The sequence below is a fragment of the Thunnus maccoyii genome, chromosome 10, assembly GCF_910596095.1.
Source record: "Thunnus maccoyii chromosome 10, fThuMac1.1, whole genome shotgun sequence".
Classification (NCBI taxonomy): domain Eukaryota; kingdom Metazoa; phylum Chordata; class Actinopteri; order Scombriformes; family Scombridae; genus Thunnus; species Thunnus maccoyii.
The window spans coordinates 20,536,797-20,548,755 of record NC_056542.1 but is presented as its reverse complement, the minus strand read 5'-3'; the positions used below and the strand labels follow the sequence as shown (position 1 = coordinate 20,548,755).

The following is an 11,959-nucleotide window of genomic DNA, read 5'->3' as shown; positions in this document are numbered from 1 at the left end:
GGGGGAGGAAGAACATTGAGCCTCTGGATTGTTTTTGAGGTAAACAAAATGAAAAAGGTAATACATAAAAAGAAATAATATTTAGAAGAAGAATCTATTCATATCACACTGGAGGAGGTCAAGCCACTTCTGAATGGTAAAAAAAAAAACAATACTGTTTGCGCTTCATCCTCCAGTTTTGCCTCCAAAAACCTCTGTAGTAAGTAAAACTTCTTCTGCTTTTGCTTCCAAGCAGAGAGATTTTTTTTAATTTCATCCACCTCTAGATTGCAGTAGAATGTTAAAGATGTGTGTTTAATGCTCTTTACCTCCACGGTTGTTAATAAATGCCACATGACTGCCTCATTAGATGACTTCTGCATGTTCTTATGATCATTCCTGCCAATTCAATGCAATTCCCCATCAGTGCAAGTAAACTCAGATACTACGCTCTTGTGTTTTACTCTAGCTCAACTGACTCAATTCATCTTCACATCCTTAAGCTGCCACTTAAATGTGGTCAGACCTTTGATATACATCTCCTGTTGGCCTGGCTGCTTGCTACATGCTATCAGTATACCATTCCAGCAGATCTCTCAGGTCACAAGGTGGGAATCTCCTACATGTGCCTGGAGTATTTTCAATGTCTGGTGAAATAGCATTCAGCATATATGCACCTAAAAAATGAATGGAACAATTTGCCTGCAGATCTTAAACTCGCTCCATCACTTTTAAAAGCAAACACAAGACCTTCCTTTTCAGTCGAGCATTTTCTTAAATGAACACACCATATTTGTACAATATGTATGTTTGTATGTGTGTACACAAACTATTTGTGATGTCACCAAACATGCTTGTAGGCCCACCACTTAAAATCTGATTTTCAATGAGCTCAAATAAACTTTCCACTTTCAGCAGATGAATGTAAAAACAGTCTTCTAGTGTCAAACTCTCAGTGGTGGAATAAGTATTCAGATTCTTTACTTAAGTAAAAGTATCAATACAGCAATGTAAAATACTCCATTACAAGTAAAAGTCCTGCATGAAAAATCCTACTTAAGTAAAAGAACATAAGTATCATCAGCAAAATGTAATTAAAGCACTGAAGTAAAATATTCATTTTGTCCTTGTAACTAATATATTATTATATATGACATCATTTGATTATCAATACTGAAGCATCAGTGTTAGAGCAGCATGTTACTGTTGTAGCTGCTGGAGGTGGAGCTAATTTGAACTACTTTATGTACAGTTAGCTAGTTTAGTCCAGTGGTTCCAAACCTAGGGGTCAGGCCCCTCCAAAGGGTCACCAGATAAATCTGAGGGGTCGTGAAATGATTAATGGGAGAGGAAAGAAGAAATAACAAAGTTCTGATACACAAATCTGTTTTCAGTTTTTGGACTTTTTCTCTAATCTTTGATTTTTGGTGAAATGTTGGATCATTTGAACATTTATTGAAATTAAACCATGTGATAAGTTTAGAGGGAAAAATCACTATTTGGTGGAGCTGTTAACAACTCATAGACATCTGAAATGTGACCCCAACCACACACTGCTTTTTGTAAGACGTCAAAAGCCAAAAAGGTTGGAAACCACTGGTTTCATCTTTAACAATGTGTTGTATTTTAAAAACTTGTTATATTATCCATTGTATTAAGTATAAGTAAATTTTAATTGTGTAGCGCTTATCATAGATATTAGTCACAAAGTGCTTTACAAGGCGTAATACAACATACAAAAAAGAAAGAGATCATAGTAGATTAAGTGACCCCACCCCAAGACACATGATTAAAAAGTGCTAAACTAAAACACACAACATGCAATGAAAAAACACAATACACAATAAAAAACATAAAATGCTGACCTGGTGCATACCGGTTACACAAATACCTGCCTAAACAGATGTGTCTTTAGCTGCTTTTTAAAAGAATCCACTGAATCAGCAGACTGTAAAGGTGCTGGCAGAGCAAAGCTCGATCACCATGGGTCTTAAGGCTTGTGCGTGGGACAGACAGCAAATTTAGCATATTTGACCTGAGGGAGTGAGCTGATTAGTAAGGGTGTAGTAGAGCCACATATGTAGGAGCCTGACCGTGCAATGCTCTGTAAGTGAGAATGAGAATTTTAAACTGGATCCTACACGCAACAGAGAGCCAGTGAAGAGATGTAAATATAGAATAGAAAGTAGAATATTTCCCTCTGAAATGTAGTGGAGTAGAAGTATAAAGTTGCAAATGGAAATATTCAAGTAAAGTACAAGTACCTCAAAAATGTACTTAAATACAATACTTGTCTCCACCACTGCAAACTCTGCATATACATCATTCTGCACAGTGAAGCTCTAACATTCAACTGAATTAACAAGAAGAAAAATAAATTTTTGAGTGGAGGAGGACTTTGACTATTAGATTTTTTGTTACATTTTTAGCTGCACATTTTTAGATATAATTATTTTATTCTGAATAAAATCGGACCGGAAGTGTGTTTCTGTTTTAGCGGAAGAGAGTTGCGTGATGCGTTCACTGCGCACAGTGGGAGGAGGGTTGCGTTCAAGTCGGAGAAGGTATTAGCGAGAATCCTGTCAACAAACTCACATAGAGTGCGATTTATCACGTTTGTTAAATGGACATCTCTTGACAGGAGCCTTTCTAGCTCAAGGAAAGCGGTGAGATTTCATTTGTAGTCGTAAACTGTAATTAAACGGTTGCAAATGTTGACGTTTACATGAAGTGGACGTTTTGTTTAGCTAGCAAGGTAACGCAAATACGCTAACGCCAGCTACTTGATTAACGACAGCTCTCTTAAAGGCCTGATGCATTGCTGGCGAACGATTCCAGCAGACTAACAGCTCCTTAATGTTTAAATAATTGTTATTGTTTAGCGGAAAACTCGATTTAAATACTGTCAGAGCTGCATTAGCTAACATTAGCTACCGCTAGTTAGCTAATAAACTCGTCTTGTTTGTGTTCGTTGACGGGAGCTTCACTGTCTTGGCTCTGGACTGAGTTAAGTCTGCACACCAGCTAACATGCTTCTGTCTCAGCTGATTTTAAACAAATTATAACGAGTGAATCTCTCAAATGCCAGCTGACCACCTTGCTCTTTAACTGACATTAAACCGACGTAAAACCACTGTCTTGAGTGAACTGTCCATCCTGTATTATTAACTCTTTTCTTCATGTCTGTAACTTTACAGCTGATTTTCAAGAAATACAGAGTAAATGTCATCTGAACCCTGACCGCTGGATCCTCTTGCCCAGATCCTAATTCATGTTTTGTGGTGAGGCCATGACTACTGTCAACATCACCCGAGATATCCTGCACAGGCAGATCAGAGTGAGTAAACAGAAACCACAACATCCGATGAGCTGAATACACTGGTGAGGAGACAAGGTGCCTCTCATACATAGAAATTACAGGCTTAATTTCATTGCAATGATCTGGCATAGTTGCTGGGCTCTTATTCAGAGTTAGTACAGGTGCGTGAAACACAAAATACAAATCGCTTAAGTTATCAACGACTTGAAAACCACCTCTGAAGGGGTGTTTGGGGATGAGATGATGGAGGCTTTGATTCATGCCTGTAGGACAAGAGAGCATCAGGCTTCCAAAGGTCCTACCATGTGACTGACCCCTTCATCAAGAGACTTGGACTGGAGGCTGAGCTTCAGGTCAGTGACTGACAAAGTGTGTGTATGCCTGTGTGCATGCAGAGAGAGACTGAGATGATACTTCTGCACATTATATCTTCTTCTGACAGTTTATACTGTATGTTTCGACAGGGCCACACTGGCTGTGTGAACTGTTTGGAATGGAATGAATGCGGAGAGTAAGTCTTCAAAACCTAAAATTTTTACCTTATGTACAATTATAGTGTCTTTCTATGTCTTACTTTTGTGGATATTATACATACTTTAATGCAGGAAAAGGTCTTTTACTCTTTGTATGTCCTGTTTTTGTCCTGGTGATTTTTTTTTTTTTTTTTAATTTCAGTCTACTGGCCTCGGGCTCAGATGATCAACATGCCATCGTCTGGGATCCATTCAGACACAAGAAGCTTACTACTATGCACACAGGTCATGCAGCAAACATATTCTCTGTAAAGGTAAGTAGGGCTGGAAGAGGGAGGTAGTGAACGGCAGGTGGCTGAAATCGTTTACAGTGTTTTAAAATAACAGCTTGGTAGGGTAACTTGAGTGTAAAGAGCGAAAACAAGGTCTCCAAAATTGTTAACATTGCAGGAAAGGTGATTGGCAAGTCACAAAAGCAATCTTGCATTATATTTGACTTTTCTGTACAATGGAAGGCTAAAAATATAACTGCTGACACTTCATACAGGCATTGAACACAGAATGTCTCTTTCAGGGAACATTTGTTATTTTATAAGATCTGCTGTCTGGTGTTTATATAACCTACCTGCTGCTACCTGCCCAATCTGCATCACTGTATGTTGTATATTTTGTATCTTTTTAATGGTGTATTGTGCCATACATAGTGTATGTATTTTGCTGTGCTTTGGGAGAAATCAAAAACAAATTTCCACTGAGGTGGACAATAAAGTCAGTCAATCAATCAAGTCCCTGTTGACATACAAACAATAATCCAATTATGACGTGAAAAAGGCAGAGATGTGAATAAGGTTCAACCCACATAACAATAGTTGTCCTAATTGTGTTGATCGACTGTTGCTTGCTGATCTAAATTGGACTCATTATTATTATTTCAATGCATTTTGCAACACAAACAGCTATTCAAATTCAGGGCGACAGTATGCAAAACATGCTCTGTTCATGTGACTCTTTGCTGTGTCTCAACCGTTCTTTAGATATTACAAAGTGCTTTCTATGTTACAAGTTCACTTCCTGTACATTAGGTGGCGCTGTTGACCATTTATTGAGTGGCTTGTCATTTGGTGAAAAAGCATCTTTGTACACGTTTTTATCAGTTAACAGACAAAATCACCATGTGATCATAGCACTGTTTCATGACAGAATACTTGATAAAGAGGTCAAATAATGGCAGGAAAATGTTGAAGTTCGTCCTATAAGAACTGGTGTAAACATCTTAGCAGTGTCGTATCCTGTGGGTATTGGCAATAATTTGATTAATATATCTTTGAAAACAGCAGTTAATCACAAGACGACCCATCAATCACTCTGGTGTGTTTGTTTCTCTGCACAGTTCCTCCCGCACTCCGGGGACAGAATTTTGATAACAGGTGCGGCTGACACAAAGGTCCATGTGCATGACCTGACAGCGAAGGAAACCATCCATATGTTTTCTGATCATACCAACAGAGTCAAACGCATAGCCACAGCGCCCATGTGGCCCAACACCTTCTGGAGCGCTGCAGAGGACGGCATCATTAGGTTAGAACCCAGGAATCATTTTTGTAACTTTATGTTTCACAGTCTGTCTGATTTTGATATTTTCAGTTAATATGCTCACTTTCTTCTCGCGTTTACAGACAATATGACTTAAGGGAGAACAGCAAACGCTCTGAGGTGCTGATCGACCTGACAGAGTTCTGTGGTCAGCTGGTCGAGGCCAAGTGTCTCGCTGTCAATCCACGGGACAACAACTACCTGGCAGTTGGGGCCAATGGTCCTTTTGTACGCCTCTATGATATTCGGATGATTCACAACTACAGGTTGGTTATGGCTGCCTGCTTCCATATGAAAATTTAATTCGATGCTCACAAATATTCAACAACCAATCAAATGTAGCACATTCTCCATTCCAGGGATTGACGTACACTTTCACAACTTGGGGTTTAAACATGTTTTTCCTTCCTTGTACAGGAAATCTATGATTCAGAGCACATCAGCTGCTGTGCACACTTTCTGTGAAATGCAGAAGCCCATCCCAGATGGAGCTGGCCAGTATTATGTTGCAGGTGCATAACGGATGAATTTTTTTCTATCAGATTAATTTAATTGGCACATTTGTATTCAAATTATGTAGTAAAGACATCAGGAAAAATGCAGTTGGCAATAAAATCTGTCCCTCTGTTTGTATGCTGCAGGGCACCTGCCAGTGAAACTCCCAGACTACAATAACCGCCTGAGGGTCCTGGTGGCCACCTATGTCACCTTCAGTCCAGATGGCACTGAGCTACTCGTCAACATGGGTGGAGAACAGGTAACGCTTCTCTGAACAAACATGGAACAATGAGAGGAGTTCTTAAGATTTCAGGTTCAGTGTTGAAATGCTCTGTGTGTTCATCTTCATGGTCCTGTAGGTGTACCTGTTCGACTTGACATTTAAACAGAGGCCATATACCTTCTTGCTTCCAAAAAAGTGCCAGTCATCAACAGGTAGGTCTGCGGCATGTATACTAAGGAAAGCTCTTAAATGGCCTCAGTGAGGTACTTAAAGTATGTCATCTATAGATGTAATGACAATTTTTGAAACTTTGGCATTCCAGGAGATGTGCAGAATGGAAAGACAACCAATGGCGTCTCCAATGGAATTCACTTACCAACCAGCCACATTCGGTTTGCTGAAAGCAAGATGCGATCAAGGTAACTGTCTTTTCACCAACAGTCTGCGATTCCTCTTACACACAGATTGACTTTGTAAAGGTTTATAAAGTTGCACACACTAAAATATCTGCTCTCTTTGTTGCAGTTCCACTGAGCTCCCTCCTAACTTGGAGAAGATAAAGCAACAAGCTAACGATGCATTTGCACGGCAGCAGTGGACACAGGCCATCCAACTGTACAGTTTAGGCATTCATCAGGCCAGCTGTAACGCCATGCTGTACGGGAACCGGGCTGCAGCTTACATGAAACGCAAGTGGTAAGCCTCATTGTATCATAAAGTTGTGACAGTGCAGAGATGATTCATTTTCTTCTCCTGAAGGCTATGAAAGCAGTTATCAAGTGTTTATGCTTGTATCTGTGATTCACAGGGATGGAGACCATTATGATGCCCTCAGGGACTGTCTGAAGGCTCTGACTCTAAACCCCGGACATCTGAAAGCTCATTTCAGGCTGGCACGGTGTCTGTTTGAGCTCAAATATGTGTCTGAAGCTCTGGAGTGTCTGGATGATTTCAAAGGAAAGTTTCCAGAGCAGGCGCACAGTAGCGCCTGTGATGCCTTGGATAAAGATATCAAGGCTGCTCTCTTCTCCAAGACAGAATCAGGTGGGAAAGAGTGAAACAGTTTTATATTTTTTTTAAAACAAGTATGTACACAGTTGGATCTTGAAATAAACTTGAACACCACATCGCCACCATCCTTTTTTGTAACTCCTGGGATACTTACACAGTTTGTATACACAGTTAGGAGAGTAAAATGGAGCTTTTCATACTCAGTAAAATGTTTTTTTCAGGTTTAGAACATAAGTGAGGTGTTCATGAGTGATTTGTTTATTTAGTTTGGCTTTTCAAGAGTAACAGACTCTCTGTTTATTTGTAAATACCTATGAGTGACTTCCTGACTATAATTATGATTTCTTTCCTCCCTAGCAGAAGATAAGAAGGCCAACAGCTCCATTCGGTTCCATTCGTTCAGCCGGAAGGAATCCATCCCTGAAGATGAGCTGGTGCTGCGAGAACGTAGCTTTGACTACAAGCACAGATACTGCGGTCACTGCAACACCACCACCGATATCAAAGAGGCCAACTTCTTTGGGAGGTCAGTAGATCTGACGCCAGGTCTGCTGATGCTTCACTAGGGGGCAGCCACGACACAGAGAGCAACTGATCTACACTGGAGATAGTGGAGCAAAAAACTGCAGTGAAAAGGAGCTTTCATTCATAAATGTAGTCAGTGGCAGATGTGTAGTACCAATTTAAAAGGTCATTATTAACAAAAAAATATAGGACTTTCCTCAATTCAATGGGATGTTGGTATTCAAACAGCAACAGTTTGTTTTGTTATTCAAACACTGTTATTTTTAGTAGCCGACAGATAATAGAACACTTCTATTAAACTGCCAAGTCTGATATTATTTATTCATGACATTTGAATATTTCAGTTTTTCCAACATGATTCATTTGTTGAATAAGAAATGCTTTGTGATGTGGAATTGAATGATTACTCAGTCATTTAAAATGTGTATCGGCTCACACAGGCCACAGAAAATCATGTGAGACACAAATCAAACTGGTCCAACCTCTAAACAGCAGCATTAGGTCCTTTGTACTGTCAACAAAGGAAAATATATGTAGAAAAAGATATTACTCATTTTATTCCATCCTCATCTGGCCTCCCACTGCTCTACTTGTTGCATTTAATAAGGCAATCTGAGTGTCAGCAGGAGCCAGTCGATACTACAGAAGTAATAATGTGGCTGAATTTAGGGGAAATATCCAGTTAAGAAAGGTGTGACTAACTCAAACCACTGAAATGTGATACAGTACAGACAATGTAACAGAACTCATGAATTACAAACTTGTTAACCTTCATCAGTTACTGCTCACACCAGAACTGGGAAAGCCCCATTTACACAGAACGTTGAACTGATCAAGCGTTCTGTGAAAGAAGTACAATGTAAAACGGTTACACAACTAAGTAATTCTGAGTAAATACAACATGTTCCAGGTTCATACCATGTCAGGCAGGTCTGAATGGTTTTCTTGTCTCCACAGCAAAGGCCAGTACATCGTCAGCGGCTCAGACGACGGCTCTTTCTTTATCTGGGAAAAGGAGACGACCAATCTGGTGAGGATCCTGCAGGGAGATGAGTCTATAGTCAACTGCCTGCAGCCTCACCCCAGCTACTGCTTCCTGGCTACGAGCGGCATTGACCCTGTGGTCCGATTATGGAACCCCAGACCGGAGGTAAACAACTGATGTTTGTCTGTGTGGTTTGGTATATAAAACTTTAGGATTTTTAAAATTTCACTGATTCTGTTTTCTTAAGGGAACAGGATAATGTTTGTTTACAGTAACTACAGTGTATAATAGCTATGATAAATTTAATTTGATATTAACCCACCAAGCTCTGTTTTAGGGAGCGATGGCGTCATTTTCAGTATTGTCATTCATTTTTTCTGTGAGTCGAGGAGGATCCACCTGCATTTTCGTCTTTCTTACCTCTACACATTTATTTTTTGTGAGAACTATCAGCTGTTCTTTATCATTATGTGGATGATTTACACAGTAGGTGCAGTTTCACAATGCATATGTTAATGTTCACACCAAATCAAGTTGTTACCAGTAATTATCTGCTTTAGGTTCTATGTTTATGATCAAACTGCCCCCGTATCAGTAACTGTAATTGAACGACACTCATTATTGATGCTATATTGCATTTAATAACAATATTGAACAAGAAAATGTTAGTGAAAAGGCTCTAAACCAGGGCTAATGTTAGCTGGTTAGCTAGCTGGCACTGTTGATTATATAACATTAAGTAAAGAAAGCTCACAAACATGAAGCTCTTGTTTTTACTTTTATTATTTAGCTTCTGACTCTTTGTAAAAAAATGTTTTAGGTCGCATTACAGTGCTGTACATTTGTTTTGTTAAAACCAATAATTTCGCTGCTAATAATAGCAAACGACAATAAGCTAACGCTAATGTTAATTACTTGTAGGTTATAGTTAAAACCACTGATGCTAAAGTCACTTTAAATGGTGAAATTCTGAAGTTTTAAGAAATTTACAAATTAATTCTAGCCATACTGTTTTATGGTGTGAGCTGAGATTATTTATACCTCACACTGCGGTTCACACGACTGCAATTTGCAACATTTTTACACAACTAAATACAAATAAAAACATACCCAAAAGCAACTTTTGTTTATATACTATATCATCAAGGCTAATTAAAAACTCTTAATGTGAAAATAGAATTTAACAACTTTTAAAGCTGTCAAATCTTAATTATTTGAGGAGGCACGATGCTTCTGGTTGCAGATGGCTTCCTACCTAACTGCTCATCATTAATCAGTTAATTAGTGTATACAGCATTGGTTTAGTTATGTCATTTGAATGGTCTTTTCAGTTTTTCTGACATATTTACCTGTGACTGATGACCACCTGATATATACTCGCAAAATAAGTTGTGGTCATGTGATATTTCCTCATTTTACAAGTCGATGAGGAACACCGGAGTGCACCATTAAGTAATGTGATGGTTGTGATGACATAAATATAAACAAAACATACCACCACTGCTGAATCTGTATCACTCTGCTGCCATTCTCTGTTTTCTGACAGACGGAGAACGAGAACGGACGTGTGGTAGAGGACATGGAGGGTGCTGCTCAGGCCAACCAGCGACGTATGAACGCTGATCCACTGGAAGTAATGCTGCTCAACATGGGCTATCGCATCACAGGCTTGCGTGGCGTCGGACCGGACGGGTCAGATGACGAGGACAGCTCAGAAGGACAAGTACAGTGTCGACCAAGCTAAACAAGCTGTGAGCCATTCTGTAGAATGGATGTAGGAAGCAAAGCACTCTCCCAGCTCCAGTTTGAATCTTAATTCCCCCCCCTATCTGACAGAAACATTGAGTGAATGTCATGTCACATCTCTGCACTATGCATTGCCCTCCCCTGTCCTAAGAGAAGACAGGTGGAGACCACTTTCGGGGAGAGGAATTCATTAGGGTGAAGAAGACACCCATCTCGCCCCTTCAAAGCACCGACAACACCTCAGCCTCTCCCTGCACCCTCTGGTGGCAGGGGGACACCTTTTGAGGAGAGCACCTTCCACGTCACTCCCCAGTTTCTCACGAAGAAGAAGAAGGAGGAGTTTGGCACTTATCCCTCCTCAGGTTTATGTTGGAGAGACACACAAACACGTAGAAGGAGAGGCGGCCGGGTGACCTATTTTCAGGTCAGTGTGGCCACACAGTCGCAGCGTCCTCCATGGAGGATCAGATCTGATCACAAAACCAAGAAGACGGTGCTTTGTTGCATCTCCTGTCTGCTCTACAGCTGGAGCTAAGAGTCACAGTGCCCGCTCATCTCAGAAAGGCCGCACACCCAAGTCATTGATTCTGAGTTAGACTTGATCCTCTTTTCTGTTGGAGTTTTGGTCACAGGAAGCCTAGAATGAATTGTCACTCTCCAACTTGTGAAAGTGCTGCTCCAGTGAAATGTGTTTATAAGCTTTTAGTTTATAAATGTGTGAAAAAAAACTTGTGTTTTCTTCTGCCAAAGGTTGTCATCTATGATTTCAATGGCCAAGGATTAATGTTTGTTTTCTATGTTTCATTGAAACATAATTTTGGCATCATATACTCCTTTAAGTTTAGAGGGAGGTTTTACTACAATAGATCGTTGATGAGATCAACATGGTATCGACAAGTAAATATTTGTCTAATTCAGATCTTTTGTTTTAAACGAAGTCCCCTTGATTGCAAATTCAATTTGGCGTGAAATGTCAGTGTGAAACTTTTGTTGGGTTTGAGTGGGACACAGATGCTAATTTGTGGTATATAACAACTGGGCGCTAAGTATTTGGTGGCGATAGGGTTCCTGCCTACTAGCTGCGTGGCTCTAGCACTAGTCCTCTGCTACGGTCAGGTGTTCAGTCCTGCTTGCATGAGGCTTCTCTGACCATAGTTGTGGGCAAAAAGGACACAGAGCCATCCCATTCGTTGCTCAGAGAACTGCTCGTTTGCCCCCGAAAAGGGTAAATGTTGAAGAATAACAACATGCGACACTAGGCTTCCATGTGTTTTACTTAGTTCATTAATTTGAGATATTCTGTTTTTCTTTAAGGAATCCTGTAATAACCTTTGTTGCAAACAACGTAAAGAATAAAATTATTGAACACCTTCTTGTCTGAATTATTTTGCTTTTGTTCCATCATTTCTTTTTCATTATAATGAATTCTTTGTCCTTTCAGTGTAACAGATACATTAGTGCTGCTGCTGCAATACTAACTAGGTTGACAAGATTTACTGTAGGTGAGTCTACAGTATGAACTTTGTGGTTTCCTGCTCATTCATCAGTGTCTGCTCTATTGTCTGCTTTTGCTGACTATTAGGTAACAAATGTTTGCACAGTAGGTG

The 11,959-nt window shown here is 39.9% G+C and overlaps 1 protein-coding gene across 3 annotated transcripts; it reads left to right on the top strand.

Moving 5' to 3' along the window:
• The first annotated feature begins 2,491 nt into the window (after positions 1–2,491).
• Positions 2,492–11,723, top strand: wdtc1 (WD and tetratricopeptide repeats 1). 3 transcript variants are annotated; one of them, XM_042425134.1, is made up of 16 exons: positions 2,492–2,645; positions 3,177–3,316; positions 3,568–3,651; positions 3,763–3,809; positions 3,974–4,085; positions 5,162–5,349; positions 5,448–5,630; positions 5,782–5,876; positions 6,006–6,121; positions 6,222–6,297; positions 6,408–6,504; positions 6,611–6,781; positions 6,894–7,129; positions 7,457–7,622; positions 8,579–8,771; positions 10,153–11,723. In XM_042425134.1, exons 2-16 carry the CDS (start codon positions 3,251–3,253, stop codon positions 10,348–10,350), a joined length of 2,028 nt encoding a protein of 675 aa, XP_042281068.1. In that variant the 5' UTR covers positions 2,492–2,645; positions 3,177–3,250; the 3' UTR covers positions 10,351–11,723. The 3 variants fall into 3 exon arrangements, with proteins under 3 accessions (XP_042281068.1, XP_042281066.1, XP_042281067.1); XM_042425132.1 differs by having other exon boundaries at positions 7,454–7,622; XM_042425133.1 differs by having other exon boundaries at positions 2,505–2,543; positions 7,454–7,622.
• Positions 11,724–11,959: the final 236 nt, after the last annotated feature.

Bases quoted from the DNA above. Each gene is read 5' to 3' on its own strand.
- wdtc1 (XM_042425132.1), top strand. From the start codon at position 3,251: ATGTTTTGTGGTGAGGCCATGACTACTGTCAACATCACCCGAGATATC. The intron at 3,652-3,762 runs GTCAGTGACTGA...ATGTTTCGACAG, and splicing joins GACTGGAGGCTGAGCTTCAG to GGCCACACTGGCTGTGTGAA. The intron at 5,350-5,447 runs GTTAGAACCCAG...TCGCGTTTACAG, and splicing joins GCAGAGGACGGCATCATTAG to ACAATATGACTTAAGGGAGA.